This window comes from Hyaena hyaena, unplaced genomic scaffold (genome assembly GCF_003009895.1).
Source record: "Hyaena hyaena isolate Hyena2069 unplaced genomic scaffold, ASM300989v1 scaffold_261, whole genome shotgun sequence".
NCBI lineage: Eukaryota > Metazoa > Chordata > Mammalia > Carnivora > Hyaenidae > Hyaena > Hyaena hyaena.
In genome coordinates this window covers 2,092,487-2,119,633 of record NW_024080893.1, presented here as the reverse complement: position 1 = coordinate 2,119,633, position 27,147 = coordinate 2,092,487, and the positions used below count along the sequence as shown (strand labels likewise).

The following is a 27,147-nucleotide window of genomic DNA, read 5'->3' as shown; positions in this document are numbered from 1 at the left end:
GATAAATTATATTAAAAAATAAAAAAATAAACATTTAATAAACAAAGAAACAAATAATAATGATAATAAAAGATGGCCCATGAAAATAAAATAAGTTTCTTCATTGTTATTGCTGGTGGGTTATTCCACTTTAACCACAAATGTAGACATGGAAACTAGAATGTAAAGTGGGCCATTATAAAGTATATTTGCAGTGAACAGACTTCTGATGTGGTCCCCCTGATCTCACCTCCAGGTATTTACAGCATCTGTCAAAACCTCCTCTTGTATGTGGGCTTAATCTAGTGACTTGGTTCTCATGAATAGATTGGGGCAAAAGGATGGCATGTTCCAAAAACTATGACTTCCATTGTCCTAGCCCTTTCTTGTCCTTTTACTTGTTGTGCTCTTGGAACCAGATGCCTATTGTGAGATACTTTATGGTGAGTCCTATATGAAAAGAAATTGACAGGGGCCTTCAGCCAACAGCTTGTAAAGTGTTAAGTCCTTGGTCCAAAAACCCCTGAGGAACAGAAACCTGCCTACAACCACCCACTGCTAGGCAATGGGTCCCTCTCACTTGGGTCTTGAGATGACTGCAGCCCTGTGAAAGACCAAGAACCAAGGACCCAGGTAAGCTTCTCCTGGATACTTGGCCCACAGAAAATTTGAAATAAAGGTTTTTATACACCACTAAGGTTGGGGGTAATTTGTTATATAGCAATATATAACTAGCATAGAATCTTGTTTTTCTATTGAAATAACAGATTTTTAACCAAAATCTGAAACTAAGAATAAGAAAGGGGGGTTATTTAGTCCAACCAGAAGCACTCAGTGTCATTTGTGAAAAAGTAATTGAAAATATGTAGCCCAACAGATACTGGTTAAATTGAACTGAACTTAGAGATAATGAGCAGCTGAAATGTTAAGTGTTCATTATGCAGGAAAGTAGGAATAGGCTAGCAATAATGGACCAATGGATATCAGAAGCTGTACTGTGATCAAGAGTCCTGTGATAGCAATGTTCACTAGTCACTAAATATTGTTGATTTGGGAGTTTTGAGGAACTCCAACATTTAACTGTGGAAAAGGAATAGGAGAGGAGAGGGAGCATCAGAGAGGTATGAAGATACCCAGATATTGAGAAAGCCAAAAGACAACAATATTGACAGTTGACATGAGTATCAGAATCTACTGTAGCTGAATCAAGTGAAGGTATAAAGGGGTATATGGACTTTCTTCCCTGCTGGTTACCGGTAACCTTGGCACTGGTTATGTGCAGTGGTAGCAGAGGAACTAGTTAGACCCAAGTAGGTTGAAGAATGAATAGGAGCAAAAAAAAAAAAAGGGGGGGGGGATAGTGAGTATAAACAACTACTCAAAGAATCCAAAATATAAAAAAAAAAAACATAAAAATATCAGGAAAGGAAATATTGAAAAAGAAGTGAGCATGTGACATAAAAGTTGCTAGTGTGCCAAAAATAAATTCGATTCAAGATGACAGAGATTAAGAGAGCACACACAATGTGGGCTTTGACACAGTCTTGCAAACCTTTAAAATGAAAATGTTTTGAATTCCTGAAGTCCAAGTGTTATATTGTCAAAGGACAAAAGACATTATGCCTTTTTCAAAGGTTTTTTAGAGGATTATCCAAATACTCGGCCACATGGAATTCTTACCTGGAAAAAGATAAATTATGGGTTGCAAATAATCAGATAATTCTCTCAAGTCTAGGGGACAGAAAAAGTCCAATATGCTTACGTTTTTAGGAGAGTAAAAACCAAGCCACATTCTCATGTTATGGTTCCTTTCTTAAAAAGAGGAAAAGAGTGAAATTCTATTTTCAAAAGTCCTGAGAAACTTTTAGACCTAAGAAAAGACTGAGCTGGGGTTGGTGAGGAAAGTGGATATTGTGTGAAACTGGATAATTAAGTTTTGCTACTAAAGGTCAAGCATTATAAAAGACAGAGGGAAATAATGCAATGAAGACAGGGATTCATGTGGTTACTGTTCTTATATGTCTGTGCTTAGAACACGTGAAATACATTCCATGTGTTTCATGTATCAAATGTACTCGAGAACATGCAGACCTTTGCACTGGCCAATATTTCAATGTTAAAAAGGGCAGAGTAAAGAAAAATCATTCTTACCAGAAGAATAAACTTTTGTCTTTGAAACTTGAAGCAACAAATACAAATAAAACGTGAAAAACATGGTTTGAAGTGTGCTAACAGATCAAGATTGCACGTAGCAAGCCACCTTTTCTCTGTTTAGGAACAATCTCACAGATTCCAAAACACAATATGTTAATTAAAGGATTTCAGGTAGCAATCATGGAATATTTTTCGTGACAGATGAAGAACACAGATACTCTGAAGATTAAAATTGCATAAACACAACAAAGAGACATTGTGTCCCTCTTGCAGCAGCACAAAGTTAGAATGAATGCAAATGAATGTGCTGGCAGTAAAATTACACTATTAACCATCTGAAGATTGGGCTCATTACCTAAGAAGGCAAAGCATCAATTTGTAGCATTATAACATTCTGTTTGGGCTGCTGAACACGTGTGTGGATGTTTTTACATATTCTCTACTCATTTGGGTGCATGGTAAGCACTTTCGCATCAGCCTCTTGATAAAAGCTTAATTTTGTATTGTTTCAGTTACATTGTTTTCTCTAATAGGAATGATATTCTGTCTTAAACACTCCATTTTTCTCCAAATAATTCTGAGTTCAGGTTCTTCTGTTTCTCATTAACAAATGGCATGTACACAATTACAAATATATCTTAAAATTGAGGCACACTGATTTTAAAAAATGTATATTTGAACAACCTGAGAAAAATATTCATTCATTCAGTCAGTCATTCTTTCATTCTGCTAATGCACATGTATTGGGCTAAGAATGCTGAGAAATTCAAGGATGGATGTGATACTGTGTCTGCCTTCAGGGCGTTTCTAATGTCAGAAGTGGTAGAGTGTTATTAGCACCTTCAGACCAGGCATAGAGCTATTGAATCTCGAGGAAAGAGACAGTAGTGTATCCCTGCCTTATACATTTTTTTTGACCACTAGCTGTGATTGGCATTGTTCTAGGAGCTGGGTATATAGAAGGGAAGAAGATAGTCAAGGTCCCTAAGCTCATGGGCCCTGAATCTTGGGAGAGAGATGAAAAATAAGGGAAAAACAAACAAATAAATAATATAACTTTGGGTAGCCATAAGTGCCATGGAGAAACTAACACAGGGCAATGGGAAGGACAGTGATAGTATATGTGGAGAGTGACTCTGAGGTCATGAAAACCTCGGTAAGGAGATCGCAGCAGAGTAGAGGAGCAAGTGTGAAAATCTGAATAAAAGGCTTCCCAGACACAGACCAGTATGGAAATGACTTGAGGGGAAAATCAGCTTGATATTCTGGAACAAGAAGAAACCACATAACTAGAGTTTAGGAAAATGGGAGAGTGAGAGATGAGGTCATAGAGGTTGGAAGGCACCAGATCCTACTGACTTCTGTAGGCTATGATAAAGATTTTATTCTAAGTGAGAAGGGAATCCATTGGATATTTTAAACAGGGTGCGGCATAATCTGATTTACATTTGAGAAGGATCCTTCTGGATACTATGTGGAAATTCAAATGTAGAGTGAAAAGAAAGGTAACTAGGACAGAGATTAGGTATCTATGAATTAATTATCTAAGCTAGAGAGAACCAATGAGAAATTGACTCCAATAGTCTAACCTAGACATGATAGATTAGAACCCATCATGGTAGTCCAGTTAGAGGTGGTTGGTTTGGACTATGGTGATAAAGACCAATGTGAGAGGAGTGGTTCCCTTTTAGGGGAAGCTTCACAAAGGAAGTGATATGGAACTTTAAATGAGGGGTAACATTGTGACAAGGGGGTAGTCACTTAGTTGACTGAGTGCCTACAATGGGCTGCACACTGGACGGGGTGTAGTGCAGAAGTCCTTGTAGAGAATGAGGAGTAAATTTGCTGAGGAAGTAATATTTTAAGATATAAAAGTAGTGAGGTAAACAATACGGTTGTAAGAATTACTTCTTGAATTAGTTCTAAGGTCGCTTTATAATTTTCCTTTTAATGTAGAATATTGTGTGTTCAAACTCCCCTTGTATTCTTAACTCTCCTTGAACTTACAAAAGTGTTAAGTTTCTAACAGTAGAAACTTAGTTCACTGTCAGTTGTCAAATATCATCTGATCACTTCCTTAGAAACAGTGGTTAATATTTATCTTTCTCATTCTGAGAAAAAATTATAGCCTCATTAGGAAGGAAAAGAGCAGAGGAGAATACAAAACATATGATAAGTTCCTATATCTAGGTGTAAGTATTACTGTTCATCTGCTCTCAGTTTTGCCCCCTGAATCTTTTCCCAGATGGTTGACCCTAATTCAACTTTCCCTCCTTCTAATTCCTGTTGTGTACTGTCTCCAAAATTGACTGGCCTAAAGTAGTCCGGTCATGTCTGTTCCCCAGTGCCTAAAAACAAATTTCAAATTCCTTAGCCTGACACAAACTGACCCAACCTACTTTTTTGGCTTTATCTCTGACTATACTCTCTACTCTCTAATTGTTTTAATCACATTGGATTTTTTAAATTTTTTTTTAATTATTAAACTGTGATGAAATAATAAAACATAAAATTTACCACCTTAACCATTTTTAAGTGTATGATTTAGTGGCAATGATTGAGGACATTCACATTACTGTGCAAATTCCACTACATTTTATTTTATTTTATTTTATTTTATTTTATTTTATTTTATTTTTTTAAATGCTTTATTTATTTCTAGGAGAGACAGAGAGACAGCGTGAGCAGGGGAGGGTCAGAGAGAGAGGGAGTCACAGACTGAAACAGGCTCCAGGCTCTGAGCTGGCAGTCAGCACAGAGCCCGACGCGGGGCTCGAACCCACGAACCGCGAGATCATGACCTAAGCGAAAGTCGGACGCTTAACCGACTAAGCCACCCAGGCGCCCCTCCACTGCATTTTAAATCACACAGTATCACTACCCTCTAATACTCCTGGCAATTTATATTTATATTTATATGATTTCTGTTGACCCCTGAAACGCTTTCCCTTTCCTTATCAGTTAAAGTCCTACATATCTTGAAGGCCAGTGCTAGGATCCTACCTCTTGCTTTAGGCTCCTATGAAAGCTTATCTGGAAACTGAAGGTCAATTCTGTTGCTAGGTAACATAGTGCTGACAGTTAAAATGCCACCTTGGTTGGCAAATTGCATCTAGACTGGGAGGATTTATCCATGAACTATAAATACCTGATAGAGATGTGATACTTGGTCTTCCTTGAGTGATGACTCTTATAATTAAGCAGATTCCTTGCCCGTGGAGGCTAAGTTCATGGAATTGTACAAGAGATACTGTCTCTTATGAGACATGACACTTAATCCAGGACCATTCTCACACTCATCCAATATTGATCTTGTCTTCTTGTACCTGAGCTGTCACTTGAGGGGCCTGGACTGATGTTTGTACCAATATAAGGACTCCCACTGAAGAGAAACTCTTAAGGTGCCTTGCTGGTCAGTGGTGTTTCCTCTGTGACATCCTTCTGGTAAACCTAAAGCCAAGCATGGCCCATACTAGTCTTGTGAGTCTGAATGTTTGCCTGGACCCAAGAAGAACTGCTTTTGGGAGTTGCATCAATATGCAGAAATGTTGTCCTAAATACTAATAATCCTTGCACATCTGGACTGAAAACTATTGTATGGAGGGCCAGGGTAAGAAAGCATTGCTTACCTTTGGAAGGAGCTGGATTGCCTGTAGAATTCTTTGTCTGTGCCCAGAATTAAGAATTCCAATTTCCAACAAATCCTGATCTTCCATAACATTGCTTCCCTGAAACAAATCCAGAAATGTTACAAGTTAATTTAGCCATTTTTACTATTGGTAAATAATGATTTATTTAATGCAGAGAAAAATAGCCAACACGTGATCTCATTTCTACAAACAAAAACAGAATCATTCTTCTGTGAGGGTAAGGGTAAGTAAGAGGTCATCTATCTGACTGAGTTGAAGGTTCTGGGGAAACTTCCTTCCCCTCAGAAATGCTCTCGTGGTTTACTAATTATGGGTGGGTTATCTGCATTGGGGATTCATTCCTGTGACTTAAAACTCTCTTCCAGGAAAAATGTAAATGCTTCTAGGAACAACTGCTGTTTAGGATCATCAGTGATCTACCTATATGTTGATAAGAATGAATCAGTTTTGTCTTCCCCTAAAAATAGATTTTGAGGGGTGCCTGGGTGACTCAGTTGGTTAAATGTCCAACTTGGCCCAGGTCATGACCTTGTAGTTCTTGAGTTTGAGCCCCACATTGGGTTTGTCTGCTGTTGGCACAGAGCTGACTTCAGATCCTCTGCCCCCGTCTCTTTGTCCCCCCCCCCATTTATGCACGTGCTCTCTCTTTCTCTCTCAAAAAATATATAAATATTAGAAATAATTCTTTTAAAATAGATTTTGAGAAGAGAACTGATTAAAAAATTATAGTATACTAGTCAGCTTAAAAGTGGGAATTAATAATTAATTTTAAAACACTGAATGCCAGACATCTGATCAAGATATAGGGATACAACAATGAATAATTTGCAGGCTCCTGTCTTTATTCTTTCCAGTCCAGGCATGGAAATGAATTTTCAAAGGCAGTTAGGATGCTGTGAATATGCTATGGTCATGGCACATGCTTGGGGGCCCTGAGGGGGTCTGGGATGTGTTTTAAGAGTAGATGATGTCTGAAGCATGGTTCGGACTTAGCACTGAAAAGAAGAAGGACAAAAGTGGAATTATGTGCAATGTCCTGTGGGTGAGAAAGAACATGGTGCATTTGGAAGCACTGGCTTCTTGGCTGAGTTGGAGAGAGGAACAAAAGGTAAGCCTGGCAAGGTAAGCCAAAGCAGACACTACAGACGTTGTATGCCAGGCTGAGAATTCAGACTTCATCCTGACCATAACAGGAAACCATGGACAGATTTTAAGAACAGGAGTTACATGATGATATTTCAAATTTGGAAAGATCAATTTTAGATTCTGTGGCTGGGCCTCTGTTTCCTTACCTATAAATTGACAAAGTTGAGCCACATGGTCTCCAAGCACCAATCTAATCCTGAAATTCTCTGATTTCAATGATATTTTAGGCCTTAGATTAATATTCTAATACAAAAATTTATAAATTGCTTATTTTGTCCCTAAATTTTAGTCTTTTGTAGTTAGAGCTTTTGTAGTCTTTTGTAGCTAGAGCTTTCCTTTAAATTGAGGGGTTTATAGAGAAGCTCAGAATTTGGATCATTCCTTTTCTGAACAAATCAAACATTCTTATTAATGTGTTAACACAAAAACATTTATGAGTAGAAGTTACAGAACACATATTTATGGAGAGTGATGGTGCTGATAGTTATTTAAAGCAAAAGAGAATGAATTGCAAAGGGCAATCCTTGGAGCACGGAGACTATTAGAAGGCTACTGAAGTTGTTCTAGAGACGAGGAGGGTTTAGACCAAGGCAGTGATCATGGGAGAGAGAAAGAAATGGGTGGGTTTGAAAACTATCAAGAAGTTTGATTCAGTGACTGAATATATGGAATGATGGAGAAATGCAGAATACACAACAGTTCAAGTCTTGGGCAATGGGGATGGATCATGATGCCTTTTCCTGAGATAATAAGGGGGATGGGCCAGTCTTGTGTGGTACAAAGTGAAACTAATATCTTTCTCTATTCAGGGACAGGACAGATGGATGTAAACTATTTAATATCAGACTACATTATAATGGATAATTAACTGTTATTAGATTAAAGCCATAAGAATGGTACCATAGCTAGAGATTTAAAATGGGCATTCACTGGACACAAACATTCCACCTACTCATGGTATCATTCCTCTGCTTAAGCTACCCTGGCCTTCTCTGAGGGGGCAGAATGAGCCAGGTATACAGCAGCATGATAATGAAAAGCCTAATGAAAAACAAATAAAGCCAGTCTTGGCAAAATGCCAGAGGAAACATTGTTCTCTCAAGAAATTACTCTGTGCACACAATAGAGCATGGTTAAGAATATAAATGGCTTCATTTTGAGAAAGCATTTTTATTTTCAGAAATAGACTAGCATGTCATGAGTAGGATATATGATACCATTCTGTATTTGACTTTTAGTCTTTACTAAAGGGTTTTCCAAAAGGAGTTAAAAGGATCTTAAAAAACAAAAATAGAAGAAAAAACAAGAAAGAAAAAACTTTGTCCATCTATGTGTTAGACCACTACCAGGTTTTTCATGGGCTAAATTACTAGGCTGAAACTTCATCTCATACAAAATGTACTGGTTTCTTTGTACATACACAAGACATACCAGAATTCTGATACATCTTGTGTTTGTCTTCTGTGTCTTCTGTTTCAGTAAAGATAGATACCTAGTATCTATAGGTAACCCTGAGAATTTGATTTGTGTGATAGTGTTTGAATACTGAAATAATTTGAAGAATTAAATCCTTAAAACCATGGTTGTTCTTCTAAAGTACTGATATACTGTCTTCTCTATCTTCAGTAAGAAGAATCTTTTTGAAAAATTGTACGGAAGTTAGACATCTTGTCTTTGGGGCAAATTTCCTAGCATATGGAATAATTACCAAACACTTTTGAAAAATGAGTGAAAATTTGGGAAGCACAGTGAAAATGGTGAGAATGTGCCCAAGGGGAAAATGGTACTAATTTTGGAAAAATAAAGAAAAGGATTCACTGTCCCCAATGAGGCATGCTGTTAGAAATTTTCTATTTTCTCTCTTAATGTAATATATAGAGATACCAGAAATATCCTGGTGCATCATCTAGCCAGTCTTTTTTTTTTTTTTTTTTTTTTTGAAACACCACTAGGCTTGGAGTCTAAAGATCTGAGTCCAGATCTTGTTTGGGTAAATTTGGTTAAGTTATGTATTATTTCTAGGCCTCATGGTCCTCACCCATAAAATGTAGTTCAATGAATACTCATTCAGTTCTAAAGTGGTATGGTTTCAGTCATGTCCAACTTTCGATTAGTGAGTGTCCTTGTATATAAATATAGATTGTATAATTTAAAGTTACATTTACATTTACATTGCAATTACATTTTAGTGTTTCAGAACTTGCAACCTAAAGATAGATTTAAGTACAGTTGACTCTCAAGCATGAGTTTGAACTGCAAGGGTCCACTTACACCTTGATTTTTAAAACAAATACAGTACAGTACTGCAGATCTACTTGCTCTTCCTTATGACTTTCTTAATAACATTTTCTTTTCTCTGGTTTACTTTGTTATAAGAATACAGTATATGATACACATAATATACAAAATATATGTAAATTGACTGTTAATGTTATTAGTAAGGATTTCTGTCAACAGTAGGTGTTAGTAGTTAAATTTGGGGGGAATCAAAAGTTATATGCAGATTTTCAGCTGCACAGCACAGGGGGCTTGGTGTGGTTAGCACCCTGAACCCCTGCATTGTTCAAGGGTCAACAGTAATTATAGAGAAGTGCAAGAATGCCCTTTTTTTCTTGACAAATTAATCTCAGGACTAGGTAGGAACTTACAACAGTTTTTATTAAAAGAAATGATAGAATACTTTAGTTTTGTAATATCATGGATTCTTACAGTTTTATGCAGAAAAATCAAATATTTCATATCTTGCAAGTAACCATTTCATTTGCACTTGGGTAACAGATGTGCCATCAAGGACAATAAACATTTCCATTCTTCCTGGGGAGCTGGAATTTATTCTCATGTTACCACCTGTCTTTACTAAATGTTAGAAATATCCTAGCTTTTTTTCTTCTCAATAATAGCTGAACATAAACTCTAGCTTTCTCCCTCCTCTATTCATTTTTCACATGGCTGCTAGATCAATGGTTTTTGGAGTAGAGCTTCATTATATGTGTCTTCTGCTTAGTCATCTACTAGAGTGCACTCTACCTCCTCATGCCCAGTATGCATGCTGTGTATACTTCATCTCCCATTTACTACTCAACCCAGCACAATAAGCTTTTACCCCCCACTAACTCCATAGAATTTCTCTGCTAAATGTTAAGAAAGACTTCTCAACTGCCATATCTAGTTGATTCTTTTCAAACCTTATTTCAAAAAAATGCATTGGCCACACATAGCTGGTGGCTACGCTACTGGACAAAAGAAATAGAGAATTTTTCTGTTATCTTAGAAAATTCTACTAGACAGTACTTCTCCACAATTAGAGATATTTAAACTATGGTTGAATCAGATGGGGCAAAAATGGGGACTAAAAGGGAATCAGAACAGGGAGTCAGAAATAGTCATAAGTCATCCTTAAGATTTGCTTCTTAGTCAAATTGATGTGCTTCTTAGTCAAAGTTCATGAACATAAAATTTAGGATGTTTAGCAAATTTTCTTCTGATTACTAGCCATTCTATTTTCATTAGAGTTTCTTTTTATGGGGCTAGAAATCTATGCTATCAAAATGAGAAGTCCAATTGAAGAGTAATTTATTATTTTGTTTGCACGAAACAAGGCACATTGCACAAGGTGCTTAGGGAATAATAATCAGTAGATAAAGTTGCTTAGTTAATGACTTAATAGAAGGATCAAAGGCAGCTATTTTAGAATAGCTGTTCCTTTACTGACAAGAAATATCTAATCCAGGGGTCTTTATTGCTTTCTTAATCCATGGGGTGAGAAAAAATAATATATTTTATGCACTGAAAACAGAAATTTCTCTGACCCTGGGGAGAATATTTTACATACTTTTTTCAGTAGTGATAAACCAAGAAGATGACCAAGTAGAATAAAAAGAGTGTTTTGTACTTAATTCTCCATAAGAAACAGAACAGCTATTTATTGAAATCATCTCTCAAAATATATCTAAACTAATCGTTTCTGTCTCTCAGAGCTCCAGCTTGAAAAGTCCTCTTATTTTCATAACCTCAATATCATATCATATTCATTTAGCAAACTTCCCTTCACATTGCACATTACATATAATAAGTCCCTACAAATGCCAGGGAAACATATTTAAGGACTATAGGGAATTGTTTCTTCTTAATATAGGGTTAAGTTGGATGTTATTTATTCTTTCTATTCAGTCTAAGACTGAAAACCTCAAGAGGATGCTGTCAACTGGAAAAAATTTCTTTTGCTCTATAATTAACTAGAATCTTCTCCACTATTTGTGTGGCCTAAAATATTTAAGACAGAATATATGCATAATAGAATGATAGTAAGATCTTGCAAACTCACACATGGAGAGGCACATATTGTAGTTTATTTTTAATAGTTTTTAGAGCACAAATGATGTGGTGGCATAAAACTGTATGTAATATTCTTGGAAATGATACCTCTTAGCTTCTATAATGGCTTTAAGTTAATTTGATATAAACTTACAAGCAAACCCAATGCATGTCTTTTCTGCATGATTAGGATGGAAACTATTGGGATAAGTCCCAGATTTATAATTCCTCTATGAGTGTTGGAACAAAGCTTTATTTTGTTTATCAGACAGAAATATGGGTTACCATAAGTGATCAGATAATGGATTATGTGTTTCTTCCAAATTTAATTTATTTTTAAAAATTTAAAAATTGTGTGTACATATGCGTCTTCCAATTTCAATTCCCACTCTTACATGAATGAAATGGCAGTGAAGGAAAATAGTATAAATTTTTTTTACCTCTCTACCTTAGCCCTCCAGAAAATATTCTGGTTACTGCAAGGGAATGTCTTGTTCAAAATTTAACTAAGTCTTTACATTCTTATCTTAGGAAGAGAAGATTTTAGATTCTTTAGACCACATGGATTGTGATTCAAGTAAATGTCACATCACTGAGCAATAAGTTAGAAAGCATCTTATATACGTAAGGTATGTATTTTAATGAATAAGTTATATCTTAGAATTAGTTTTTAACATCAGTATTTAATAGCTAACATGATGATACTCTGGTTTCTTTTCAGATCGTATAAATCTTTCACCTTTTAATAGCTAACATAATTACAATGAGTTTTATACTACTAGTTTTCCCCCTCTTTATCTTTCAAGCCTATTTCCTCTTTGAAACATCTGTTCTGACACTATGGAAAGAGAGAGGGGAAAGGAATTTAATCAGGTATTTATTTTTAAAGTATTGAGCAAGGTTTGATGATATCATAAGTTACAATTCTAATTCCCTTGAGACATGTGCTCATGTAGATTTTAGAATTGTGCATATATATGAAAGACTTCAAAGTCATTTATACAGTAACTTATATTGTCTTGGTCAAAAGTTTCACAGATGCAAGAGGAAGAATATTCATTTTTAAGTATGTTAATCCACAAGTCCCACTTGAAGAAACGCTGATGTGAACAAAATGTATTTTTATGCTCTTACTTTTTTCCAGATACATTCATATGAAAATATAAAGCTTATGAACACCTACTATCGTCTTTCGATTTTCACACTAATAGCAGTTGGTGTAAGCATATAGTAAATTACACACTTACTGAGTTCTTATTCTGTGCCAGGCACTCTTCTAATGCCTTAGACATATTGCTGTATTTAATTCTCACCATAGATCTCTGAGGTAGGCACTTAACTTGCTCCCATAGCTAATAGGAGCCTTTCTCATAACTATTACCTGGGACCACCTCCAGTGTAGTTAGTGTAGGAGAGAAATGGTTCAGTACAAAAAAGTGGCTAGACCAAAACCATTTGCATTTTGCTTTAGAGCCATTTGAAATTCACATTTGAATGCAAGTGTTCCAACATAGTTTACGTTTGATTTCACAACGTTTGAGCAACAATGAATTTTTCTTTATAGAACAGGATTTGGAAAGCTGTCTGACCTATTCTTCCCTCCTCTGCTCCAGTCCTTTCTGTTCACTGAATCATGGAATCAGGGTTGGCAGGGACCTGGGGGGTTTTCTAGTCTAACGTTCCCTCACTAACAGCAAAGCTTTAACTTCCCTCTCTCTTTTGAAGCGTGGTGTCTAGCTGGGTTACACCATTCCCAAAGGGGTAGGGCGGATATTAAATGCTTTAAATGGTCTTTCCCAATAGCTGAATCTGAGCAGGGGGTGGGGATGGGGTTGGAGGGCCACCTCAGTCCTACTCTTTTAGTTCCCACTGCACTGCAGACTGAGTGTGACAGGAGAGCTATTAGAAGAACATGCCAAAAGTAGAGATGAAAACAGTTAGCAGCTGTCCTGTGTCCTTTTCCAATCACAAGCTGTGAAGTTTAAAAAAATTTTTTTCCTTGGATAGACTGTACATAATCTTGGCAGGTATCTGAGTTTTGTTCTTCCATCTAATATGCTGAACATTTCCTAGTGCCTCACAAGAGAAAAATGAGCAGCAATTAGGTTAGTTTGGACACCTTGCACTTAACAGAAGAGGAACATGTCACCTTCATATTTACAATAGGCTCCTCTTGAAAGCGATCTTTCACTGGTGATACAGAGCCCTAAAAGGAAGGCTTCTCTCTGGTGAAACAACAAGAATTTGGTCCTGAGTATAACCAACACAGCCACACAGTATGAAGCAGAAAAAGGTGCTTAAAATGATTAATGTTAACTAGCAGCCATTGAACATTCACTGAGTACCAGGTACTTTGTCCACCTTATTTAGAACCTTTACTACAGCATTATAAGATAGGACTCAATACTTTAATATCATAGACAAAGAAACTGAGTCCCAGAGGTGTGAAACCTGAAAGAGGCTCTGGGCTGACAACAGAGAGCCTGATGTGGGGCTTGAATTCACAGACTGCAAGATCATGACCTCAGCTGAAGTCGGACACTTAACTGACTGAGCCACTCAGACACTCTGAACTGTGAAACCATTTAGCAAGTTCACACAATTAGTATATGATGGTTCTGGGATCAATGTCTTACTCTTTCAGACTGTGATGCTCATAGTTCCTTTACTACGAAAAAAGAACCAAATATTCCATAGAGGACACTTTCTAGATGGAGATTCCAGTCAAAAATGTGTAACACTGCCAAGAAGTAATTCCCATGATGCTATTTTCAGCCACAGCATGCAGATATATATATATATATATACAGACCACTGGGAGTGACTGACATGGTTTCTCCAACACATTTTATTTCAAATAAATTATTTACCTTCTGAAAGGTTAAGCAGTTAGTTCTTCTTCCAACTGCCTTAGTGTAATCTAGAGCCAAGTATGTTAATTAATATAAGTGATCGAGTCTGGCTAAAGCACCAAGTAACTTGCCATGTTCTGAGCCAGGACGATGGTGGGAAGTGGTAAATAACATCATGGCATCAATTTGGCATTTCTCAGCTCTTCTGTAGAGCCTTGTCAAATTATCTGGCTGGTCAACCAGGAAAGGCCATGTTCGGATTTCTTTTCTTTAGGTCTCTTTCAAAGCCAAGATTTAGGAAGGGGGATTTCTGAAAATCAACCAATAAGGTAGAAAATGTCTGGGGATGTGTTAAGGACATTTGTGTCCCTAACTTAAAATGTTCTGAATCTGGAAAAAAGATAGTCTGTTGTAGTCTCCTGAGAAGCTACCCAGGCTAAAGGAGCCTGGGATGGTGAAGGTGGATAATTTATTCCTCTGGGAATTGGTAGACTTATTATGAAAATGACTTATTAATCCATCAAAGAAATGGTTGTCCTCAAGGAACAGGTATCTCCAGATGTAAGGATGATGAGGTCACTTGACATTGAGAACTATATTCAGAAATAGTCAAATAAACTGAGAATGAGAGAGGAGCAAAGAGGAAGAGAAAGGGGGAGGGAGGGAAGAACGGAGAGAGGGAGAGTGAGAGAGAGAGAGAGGAAGAAAGAATTGCTTGTTAAGGGTGAAGGCGGTAGTGAGGACCTCAGGGTTTTCAGATGGAACACAGAAATTCCAATTTATCTAGCATTTTATATTTTTATTTATTTAATCTGGCAGTCTCAGAGAGGAGGCTACTGAACACTGGAAATGAGCCACTGAAGTCCAGTCCATAATTAAAATAACATATATTTGTTGACCTAATATTTTGTGAGCACTTACTATGTGCCAGACACTGGGCTAGGTCCTGAGACACACTGAGAGAAGAGCAGACAGGCTCCCTTTGCTTTTAGAGCTTATAATGTAGTGGGGAAAACTGGAAAATAAAAAATAAAAAATAACACAAGTAATTATTATTTAGCAGAGTTTTATATAGGCCAAGAACTATTAAGGGCTTTATTCTGTTTATTGCTTACAATAACCCCTGTGGTGGTACAATTATTACCCTTAGTTACAAATAAAGAATTGAAGGCACAGAGAAGGTAATAATTTTCCTAAGTGTACATGCTTAGTAAAAACTGCTTTAAGAGAAATTAATACAGTGCTGTGGTAAAAAAATCACAAGGAGACTTATGTTAGAAAGAATCGTCAGGAAAACCTCTGAGAAAGTGAAATGTAAAGTAACACATGAGGGGTTAAAAGGAGCAACCCAACCATGAGAAGAGCCATTAGACAGGCATTGTAGATGGAATAGCGGGTGCAAAGGCACTGATGTGGGAAAAGAGCCAGGTAGATTCTAGGAACAGACAGAAGGCTAGTAAGACTAAATTTAGTGACTGAGGATGAAGAGGACCTTGGAGGGGGGAAATAACACATTAGAAGGGCATAGATAACACAGATCCTAACAAGGGCTTTGATTTTATTCTAAGCTTAATGGAAAATGTTGAAGGACATAAACTCACTTACATTTTTTACTATTCTCTGGCTATGGTGTGAAGAATGGATACAGGAATTGGGCGACATGGAACTTGAGTTCATTAGCTTGTATTGAAATAATGGCCTGGAGACACTGAAATCTGAGGAAACTGTGATGAGTATGATCTGTTGGAGAGTCATAGGAACTGGTCTCACTGGAGAGTCAAATTTCCAAACTAAATACAATCTTTCATTTGAATCAAAAAGAAAAGCCGGATGGTAAAGATAAAAGTCAGAATTGTCTTTGACATAGGGTCTAAATTGATATAACCATGGATAGAGATTGAATAATACCAATTAAAATGTAAACATCTATACTCCATGGACTCAGCATTTCTATTACTAGGTTGTGGTAGACATTGTTGGTAGGCTAATCCCCTGCTTTGCTATCTTCTACTATGGAGGTTGGACAAATTAAAGGTTTCAGCCTCCCTTGAAGCTATGGGTGGGCATGTGACAAAATTTGCCCATTGAGGAACTTCTGGAAAAGCTTTTGCTTTTATGATTTAGGAAGAAATTCACCTGGTATCCTTGTGTGTCCATAAGAAACTGGCTGTGGACTTCCCCACAATAAGTGGGGTCAATTGTTCATATAAAGTGACAGAGATGGGTTCATAGTCAGTTAACCACCCAAACCAAATAAGCCTATTGCTATCTGTAAGCAGGCAAGCATGAATTATGGGAAAGCTAGTCCCTAAATAAGAAAGGTTATTTAAAGTTGTCTCCAAATTTGCATAAAGTTGCTCTGGACAGTATTGATCTGTTGTTGTGAAAATAATGACAAAGATGTGGGCTCTGGCATGTAATAGAGGTCATAATGGAGACAGCAGGGTATTCACAATTTATTTTAGACAGTCTTGGTGTGATAATCACAAAGAAGAACAGAGAAGGATATTAGAAAGAATGAAAGTTATAAGAACAAAATTGGGAGGGTGTGTGTGTGTCAATCTATAGAACTGCCTGTTCTAATTTTGACTTAAAATTATGAAATCTCACAGAAATAATTACTTGAAGGGATTTACTTCCTATGGATTTTGGTTTCTGTTCACATTCAGTGAATGTGAAATTACCAAAGTGTTCATGGGGTTGACAGATTTTAAATCTGGGAGTGGCTTTTAGCTTCTAATTGAAGATGACAGGCATCCAGAGATTGTATAGTCATCGTGGTTCTAAAGGAAGCACATTTTTACATAAATTTGATTTTTTATAGGAACGAATTTTAACACTTAAAACTTGAACACATTATAATCTTAACAGAGCAGAAACAGTGAGAACATTTGCGGGTATGGCCTCAGTGTGTGGCTTTTCCCTGAACTCTTGAGATGTCATAGTTTGTGGTCAGGTCCTTCGTAACTTGGAACGCAGTGAATGGTGATTACTCTGTTGAAACAGTTGACCAGAATAATCCTAACTTTTCTCCACATTTATTTTTGGTTTTAGTTTTGGGTTTGAAGACATTTTTCTTGAAATGTTTTTAGTAGAAATATTTGTTTCCCCCATGAAAACTTTGTTTTGGCTTGCTTTATTAAAAAAAAAAAAAAAAAAGTGTGGTTGAGGGCGCCTAGGTGGCTATCGGTTGAGTGTCTGGCTCTTAACTTCAGCTCAAGTCATGATGTCATGGTTCATGGGTTTGAGCCCCACATTAGGCTCTGTGCTGCCAGCTTGGGATTCTCTCTCCTTCTCTGTCATTGCCCCTCCCTCACTTGTGTGCTCGTTTTTCTCTCTCTCTCTTAAAATGAATAAACTTAGAAAAGTAATAAAATAATAAAACAAAAAATGTGGTGCTGGGAAAACTCACTGAATGTTTGCATTCCCTGCCCCCTCAAATTCATATGTTGAAACCTAATTCCCAGTGTGATGGTGTCTGGAGGTGGGGACTTTGGGAGGTGCTACGTCTTGAGGGTGGAGCCCCTTTTAATGGAATTAGTGCCATATAAAAGGGGCTTCAGAGAGTACCCTGGCTCTTTCTGCCCTTTTAGGAAATAAGAGATGGCCTTCTGTGAACTAGGAAGTGGGTCCTTATTAATCACCAAATCTCCCTTGATCTTGGTCTGCCAGCCTCCAGAACTGTGAGAAATAAATTGCTGCTGTATGAGCCAAGCAGTTTCTGGTATTTTGTTATAGCACTCTGAATGGACTACATGCAGCAACACTGGAATTAAGTATGAGGAGATGGTCACTCTGGGTTAGACAGGCAGGAGGCTAACCCAACCAAGGTGCTAGAGAAAGCTGAGTAAGATCACAACTAAGAAGAGTCCTCTGGGCTGTCACAGAGCTATCTAGCTCCATCATTTGGCCTTGGATTGAATACAAAAGGAAAATTTGTGCAAGGGACACAGGCACCTGTGTTTATTGTTTGGCATCTATACCATGAAGAATACTCTTTCCTAATTTTCTCCCACCATTTTCTTCACTAAACACTACTACTTGACAAGAACAAGAGATGAGAGAAAGAAAAGGGAGACAGTCCTTCTCATGATGAACATTATTAAATGTCCTCTTGTCTAATTTGCCTAATTAAAGAGAGAAGTTTTGGGGTTTTATTTCCAAAATATTCAATTGGTACCACAACCATTACAAATTCCTTCATATTAACTTGAGTATTATTAAAAATGGACCCATTTTGTATACATTAAAGCAGATGCTAAATGGGCCATAGAATTTCTTATTTCTTTCTATTTGGTGTTACCTGTCCTGTATTCCTTACTTAATAGCAAAATTTTTGAGAGAAATGATCATGCTTTAAGCATCTTTGCACTGCCCTTATTAACTAAAATTTGCCAAACTTTTGAATAAAATAAAAACTTGAAAGAATGAATGCTAATTAGAAATATGAACCATAAATTTATAAAAATATACAGTCTAAAGATCATTAAGTTTGTAGCAAAAGGGTTGAAAAGTTTGAACTGAAAATTCTAATATTCAGGATGTCTGATTTTTTTCCTAATTGAAGGAAAGATAAAGATGGAATTTCCGGTACATGATAACACCAAAATGTTCTTAATTTTTTTTCAGTTTTGCAAATTCTTATGATTTGACTTTCATCCAGGACTGTCAGTTGAGACATCTGATAATCTAAAAGCATTCAGAGAATTAGGATCCCATATGGCTCAAAAATATTTCCTCTCCGACAGGGAAAAAGAGAACACACTGTGAAAATAATACTGGTATATCCTTTGGTTTATGTGTACAAGGAACACAAATGAATTTAAATCATTATCCATGGCATGATAATCATTTTAATGATCATCAGAGTCAATTACAATGAATAAAATAAGAAGAATACACAGTTCCCATACACATGTTACATTATGAAAAAGCAGAGGTATACTTCAGAGCAATGATAGCAAAGAGTTATGTTTCATTGTGTGGAAGCAACACTCATTGGAAATAAGCACTGAGTTAGTAGCCCTGACTTGTCACTAATTCATTGTGTAAACCTGGAAAAGTCTTTGAACTTCCTCGGGACTTAATTTTCTCAGCTGAACAATGATAAAACTGGACCAGATGTTCCTTTTCAACACAGCATCTGTTCTGGAGGTTCTAGCTGGGAGTAAATCTACTTATGTACCCATATTGTTTGAAGAATATTTCTCCTTGGGGGGACTCTTTGAAGGGAGTCATTTCCTTTAAATGGGTGTTGAGTATTAAACGTTCATTTATAAAATGATGACAGAGGACAGAGACTATTTGGGCCCAGCCAATTACACCCACTTAATTAGTAATAATAGCAACAGTAACAACAACAACAACAACAACAACAACAACGACTCAACATTCATTGAGTATAGACTATGGGCCAGACACTGCTTAAACTTCAGAAAAATTCCATGAGATAGATATCACTATTAATATCTCCATTTTACAGATGACAAAGCTGAGGTTTAGAGATAACTAGAAACTTGACTGAGATCTCACAGGAAGTGGTAGAGTTGCTGTGGCAACTGAGGTGGCAATAAAGGGGATGATGGAAGCAGGTAACTGGATGCCCCCTCATCCCCTATGTGTCCAGACTAGTGTCTTCCTCATGGAATCACCTCGCAGCTATCAGATGGGGAAAGTCTCTCCTTACTAGTCTCGTGGTCTGCATTAGCCCTCTTTCCTACAGTCTCTACTAAGGAATTAGATATTAATAAAGAGAATGGAATTTGGAGCTCCTAGGTTTGCATTACAGTTTTGCTTTTTAATAGCTGAGTGACTCTGGGCAAGTAAACTTCCTTTCTTTGTCTGTAAAATGGAGGTAACAATGACACCTACCTTTTAGGGATGTGGTACATAATGTTTATGAAATTGCTTTATAAACTATAAAGTAATATTGCTAAAAATAAAGCATGCCTGCTAGGAACTACTTTTTTCCCCATTTTTTTCGTTAAGAACATAGAGCTATAAATCTAGCTTCATGTTGTTTTTGCCAGAAATAGTCTATTCTGAAAGAGGCAGCATGTGTGGTGGAAAAAAATGTAGGTTTTATTCCTAGCTCTGCCATTTACTTAGCTTTGTGGCCATGGGCAAGTTGCTTAATTGGGCATCCCACCGGGCCCCAGGCTCAAAAGGGTCCTGCGCTTGGGGTTTTAATGCTCTGTGGCTGCTGCTTAAAATTCTTCTATTTTTTTCTTTGAATTTGTATTTTGCAAGTGAAGCACTGATGGGATAATGGAGTATGTGTTAGGGTTTCTCACTACTTCTCAGAGATGGGTTCTACAGAAAACCTCTCTACTGTTTCCTCGTCTCACTGGCCCTGGGCCCTACTTGCCTGGCCCCCTTCTCCACCTGGTCCTAAAATGTCTGCTGCTCTGCTCTCTATCCCCAGCATGGTTGTGGGCATCCACAGGGGAGTTAAGATTAGTCATTCATACTCTATAGCACCTCGGGGTAGGGTATGGTATTTCTAATTCCCCCAATGGCTGGCAGTACCATGGCATGTCTGGTGGGTGGTGAACCAAAGTTTACCCTTGATCCAGGTACCAAACATGTTCTGACACAGAGATTTAAAAATTTGGGGGGGTTCCTTGTCTCCCATAGGCTCAAGTGATGGGGCCATAGGAAAGGAAGATGCCTGGCTTGACTCCCCCAGACTCTGTACAGTTCAAGGTGCTGGGCATTGGTGAGGACTGTTGGAAGGCAGGGATCAGCAGGTATCAGGCTCTGCAATGAGACACTTAGATCTGCATTAGGAGGCAGGGTCCTAGGTGCCTATGATCCCTACAAGTGTCTTGTGCCTGGAAACGCTCCCTTGGCTGGTTTTATGTCTGGAAACCTTCCTCCTTCCTTCCAACCTTTAACTTTCTTGGGTTTGGCTTGTATTTGTCTCCTTTAGCCAGCTCAACAACCCTTTGGATTAAAGCTATGAAAAAGAAGCTGTGTGATTTTGGTGATTCTGTAAATGAATTAAATGCTTTGATATTTGTGTTTAAAATTGGCATGTCACAATATAAAAACAAATGGCAAAACTCATGCTAATAACATAAAATTTTATTTTTTCTTTACTCAGAATAGTAAATAAAAAACACCATGGCAAGTTTAGAAAAATATACAAGGAAGAAAGGAAAAAGGCTTTGTATAATCTTAATGGCACTTTTACTCCTGCTTTCTAAATAAGGGGACCTACATTTTCATTTTGCACTGGATCCCACAAATTATGTAGTTGGGTATGCTTTTAGTACGGAAGCTCGGCAGTATCACCTGGCCCCTGCATCACTCCACAGTCATAACTGTAGTGCCTGTAAGCTCAAGTTAGGGAGCATTGTTGGGCTGATCCATGAACAGCTCACTCTCTATCCAGTTCTCTGTGGCTTTATCTTTACCTTTTCAAAAATATAGAGAAGGAGAAATGGAGACCATTACCTTTGAGACTATGGAGGTCATTTATCCTTACCAAGAATGATGCTTCACTACACATTAACTAGATATAATTTCCATTTATAGTTCTGGGAATTGGCTTAAAAGTTATGAAAATAATTATAATTTGCTTGGTCTTCTGGGGCTCATTCATTCATTCACTCACTTATTCTCTCATTCATTTATACTGTCATTTTATAACATGTGCTGCACACACTTTGTTAGGCACTGAGAATTCATTTAAAAATTTTTTACATTTATTTATTTTTGAGAGACAGAGTGAGACAGAGTGTGAGCAGGGGAGGGGCAGGGAGAGAAGGAGACACAGAATCTGAAACAGGTTCCAGGCTCTGAGCTGTCAGCACAGAGTCTGACATGGGGCTTGAACCCACAAACTGTGAGATCATGACCTGAGTTGAAGTCCAATGCTTAACCAACTGAGCCATCCAGCTGCCCCAAGGCACTGAAAATTCAAAAGTGATTAAGATGCTTTCTCTCTTAAAGGAGTACAGTCAATGAGGGTGGGGGCAGGGAGGAAGACAACACACAAATAGGTATTATTTTCTGTGACAGGAAGTGCAATAATTATGGCTATACCAAAAAAAAAAAAAAAAAAAGATTTCTGAATGGCATAGGCATCAAGGAAGACATTTTGGGGCAGGTGACATCTCTGTTACCTACTATGTGATTTTATAAAAGTTAGCCAGGATATAGAAAAATGGGAGAGGCAGGGAGGAGAGGGCATTGCATGGATGGGTTGTAGCATGAACAAAGGCACTGAGACAACAAAGAGTGTAGTGAGAGTGAAAACCAGCAAGCAGGTTACCTTTATCAGGGAAAGACCAAGTAGCAACCTTTGTAAACTATGATACTAAGTGGGCTTCATCCTGCAGGTCTGGGAAATTGGTGAATGAATGCTTTTATACCTAGAAATAAGATGGTTGGATTTACAATTTAGAAAGCATACTGTAGTGGCTATTTGAAGTGTGGATTTGAAGGGATAAAATTAGAGGTTAGAAGTTGAAGCCAGTTTAAAAAGCTCTTACAGCAATAATACAAGAGACAATGAAGGTCTAAGCTGGGGTAGTAGTAGCAAGGATGCTTCTGAAATAAATAAATATTAGAGTTAAAACTGGGTGGACTTGATTATTGGTTAAAAATAGGAGTGAGTGGAAGGTAGGAGCAACGATTATTGTCAGGCCTCTTGCTTGGGGTGATGATTAAGGGCTCAGGGGAGAATGACTTCAGAAAGAGGTAAAGACTTCAGAAGTAGAGTGGGGAAGAAGGGTGTGTTCTGTTTGGATGTGGTTAGGGGCTAAGATGCTGAAAGCTGTAGGCATTTAGAGGCATTTAGGCACAGCTGAAGTTTGGGGAGAGGTTTGGACTGGAGTTGTAGATTTGGAGATGACCAGAGTCTAGATGGTAACTATGAGATGGATAAAAACACCCATTGGAGACACCATGAAAGAGAGAATAAGAAGACAAAGGAGGAATGAGGAAATAGAGAGTAGGTTACCACAGAAACTAAAAGGGTAAAGAATGTCACAAATGAGGACATGAAACAGCTGTTAAATATGGCAAAGAAATCCTCGTGGGGAGGATTAAATATGGCAAAGAGGACCTCGTGGGAAGGCTGGGAGCGGGCGCTAAAGGAGGGCGCGGGGACGGCCAGCCATGGGTGCCCCCGTTCACCGTGACGACGGCATCAGACTGAGAAGCAGCAGCACCCGTCTGTTCTTACAAATGACTCTTGCTCTGTGGTCAAAGCGTCCCTTGGCCCTTGAAGTGTGCGTGTTAGACACATCCCACAGCCACTTCATGTCCAAAGAAAGGATCATGAATACAGCACTGATGGGAAAATGAAAAAAAAAAAAAAAAAGCGGGGGAGGGGGGGCGCCTGCGTGGCTTAGTCGGTTGAGCGTCCAACTTTCGCTTAGGTCATGATATCACGGTTCGTGGGTTCGAGCCCCGCGTTGGGCTCTGTGCTGACTGCCAGCTCAGAGCCTGGAGCCTGTTTCACAGTCTGTGTCTCCCTCTCTCTCTGACCCTCCCCTGCTCACGCTGTCTCTCTCTCTCTCTCTCCTAGAAATAAATAAAACATTAAAAAAATTTTAAAAAAATCAAAATTTCCTTTGATTTGGCAAAATAGAGCAGCTCATGAGGGATCACAGGAGGAGGCTTTTCAGGACAACTATCGGAACAAAAGCCAGATCTGACAGGATTGTGAAGTAAAAGAAGTAGAGACAGTTAATATAGACTACTCTTTTGAGAAGTCTGAATGAGTAAGGGAGGAGAAATTTGGAGCATGGCTGGGAAAGGAGCAAGATCAAGGGAGAATTGCTTTGCTTTCTTCTTTCTTTTTTCTCCTAAGGGCACTCCTTAAGTGTCCAAGAAGAAGGAAGAAAATACTAGTGGGGAACATAGGTTTGAGATGCAGGAGAGAAGGAGGAAAACTAAAGGTGGTGAGTAGGCCTGGAGTAAGATGGCGCGTCCTTGGCACCTGCAGGAAAAGATGTGAAGGCGGATGAGGACCCTGCAGGCCTGCGCTGCTGGTAACTTCTTTTTTTTTTTTTTTTTTTTAAATTTATTTTTTAAATTTATGTTTTATTTATTTCTAGGAGAGAGAGAGACAGTGTGAGCAGGGGAGGGTCAGAGAGAGAGGGAGACACAGACTGTGAAACAGGCTCCAGGCTCTGAGCTGGCAGTCAGCACAGAGCCCGACTCGGGGCTCGAACCCACGAACCGCGAGATCATGACCTGAGCGAAAGTCGGACGCTTAACCGACTGAGCCACCCAGGCGCCCCACTGCTGGTAACTTCTGCCATCACCGACACGTATCAATTCCCCAGGCTGTCTTTACTACTTAAACTGAGCTTCAGAACTGTTGGGAAAAGTTAGGCAACTGTTTGAATGAGTTTTCTACGGATTCACATCATTTAACTACTGATAGACAGTTCTTGCATGGGAATTCTTTCTCTTGGGGGTTCCTACAAAAATTCCTTGGTGATGATCCTCCAAGTCTCCAAACTTACCTTTCTATCCCTCAGTCTTACCACACTCTCTGTTATTGTAAGTGGTCTGAGGTTATCTGTCATGAATGCCTTCAGCATCTCCTTTCTTTCTCAATTTCTTATGTCCTCACCTTCATCTCAAATTTTTCCTTATAATGTTCAAAATTCTATTTATCTTTCAAGGTCTAACTCATGTGATATCCCTTATCTCTGTTTTACTTTCATCTTACATATACATTTTTAAGTTATTTGATGTCTTTTATGTTATTTTATAAGCTATTTTAATTTTTTTTTTTATTTACTTCTGAGAGAGAGAGAGAGAGAGAGACAGTGTGAGCAGGGTACGGTCAGACAGAGAGAGAGACACAGAATCCGAAACAGGCTCCAGGTTCTGAGCTGTCAGCACAGAGCCCGACGCAGAGCTTGAACCCACGAACTGTGAGACCATGACCTGAGCTGAAGTCGGACGATTAACTGCCTGAGCCACCTAGGCGCCCCTTATAAGCTATTTTAAATAGTTTTTAGAACAAGAAAGGGATTCAATCAACCAATTGCCCTGATGCCTTTTTTAAAGAAAGTTTGTCTTCTTTTTACCTTCTTTGTCTCTTTGACTCATTCATATCATTCTTCTACTAAGCTATTAAATCCCTGAAGGATGGGTGAATTTTTCTTTTTCTATTTTTGGTTATCTGTTCAAGCAGTGACAATGCACTGTAAATAATAGGTAGCTACTGCAATTAATGGATTGTAAGTTCCTGGAGGATTGATAGATGATAGACAGATGAATATATATATATATATATGCACATATATATGATAGATATACATATATATATTCTCTAAAGTACATCAACTTCATCCAATACATTTTAGACATTTACTTGTAAGGAATTAAGCAATTTCATGAAGATAAAACAGTCTCTGTCTTCCAAGGATGCAAAATCCAGTAGGGCATTCTAATATGTATGTAGGTGTGATTAACACTAGTACATAAGCACTAATAAATATTAGGAATGGGCTTTTAGTGGGAATAGGATTTTAACAGGAAGAAGGCACAAATCTATGGCAGATCATGGCCTGAAGGAAGAGTGAAATGGGCAGAGTGCAAAGCTGGAAATGAAGGCTGGTACCAGAGAATGAGAGAGCTTGAATGACACACTGATGAAAGTGCATTTACTCCATAGGAAACCTGGCAGCTCTTAAAGGTATTTAGGCAGAGAATATTATTAAATATGTACTTTTAAAAGATTACTGACAGCAGGATGGAGGGTGAATTTGAAAAGAAGATTCGAGGTCAGTAGATCTATGAAAAAGCTTTTTTTTTTCTTGAGGTAAAATTGACAAATAACATATTAGCTTCAGGTGTACAACATAATGATTCAATATTTGTACGTATTACAAAATGATCACCACCATAAATCTAGTTAACATCAGTCACCGTACATGGTTTCAAAAATTTTTTTTGTGATGAAAACTTCTAAGACGTATTCTGTTAGCAACTTTGAAATATGCAATACAGTATTATTAACTATAGTCACCATGCTGAAACTCACATCCCCAAGACTTTTTATTTTGTAGCTGGAGGTTTGCGATAGTTTAGGTGAGAGATGATAAAGGTTAAACAAGGGCAACTAGGTTACAGATTAAGTATGAGCATTTGTGTGGGTGTGTGTGTGTTGATGGGAGGAGGTAGTGAGCACAGTTAAGTACATGTCTGTGGGGAATAAGCTTAGGAACCCCCAGGCTTACACCAATGGGTTAACAAGGCATAAAGAAGTACAAAGCCATAGGATGCTCTCACTGGAGTTTGGGAAACAAGATTAGCACTCCAGAATAGGGAGGTGCAGAGGCACCCCAGAATAGAGAGGGAACGCAGAGCCCCTAGAATAGAGAGGAAGGGGCAAAGGCCCCATAAAAGAGAGTGGTGCAAAGGTACCGAATGCAAAAATATATGAAATAAATATAATTAGGCATTCAGGGCAAAGCGCCCCCCAATTGAGTACTATAGCAGAAAGTTGCTTTCATAGGAAGAAAGGACCAAGTTAGGTAAACAGGTAAATTGGGCTATAGATCAATGCACTGCAGGTGAAGCAGCCCTGAGCAGAGATGATTAGCAAAAGAAAAGGTGCCTTGTCAGTTCTGAGGTTATTTCCCCTATCTGTCTCATCCCCCAGGCTAGCTAAGATAAACAGAGGTGGTGCCTCAAATTCACTGTAAACAACCTTCCTCCTGACTAGGCACCAAGATTTTGTTTTGTATTAACCCAAACCCCTAACCCCGAATATCTTCAAGATCCCCTTTCCCTCATGTCCACAAGTTAATGTTCACAGATTCATTGTCTCTTTGTGCATGTCCATTGCCATGTTTGTAAGCCTTCTGTCCTAGTAAAAACAGGGCAAGGACCCTTATTATTCAAGGCCCTTGTCTTTTCCCGGACATTAGCCATCCCGCTCCTATTTTCATCCTGCATCTGCTCTCTCACTGGCCAAGAGAGAACTTTAAACTTAGAGTCTATGACACATGTCCAGAAATTGTTGATTTTACTTTTTAATAGACATTAAATGGCAAACAACAATAATGAGTATAATT

The 27,147-nt window shown here is 38.1% G+C and overlaps 1 protein-coding gene across 1 annotated transcript in view; it reads right to left on the bottom strand.

Moving 5' to 3' along the window:
* LOC120240752 (ankyrin repeat and sterile alpha motif domain-containing protein 1B-like) overlaps positions 1-27,147 on the bottom strand; it is a 928,108-nt gene that overhangs the window by 151,620 nt on the left and 749,341 nt on the right. Inside the window, exon 16 of the mRNA XM_039245581.1 lies at positions 5,763-5,861. Within this exon, the coding sequence (XP_039101512.1) occupies positions 5,763-5,861 (99 nt within the window). The remainder of the gene's footprint in view (positions 1-5,762; positions 5,862-27,147) is intronic.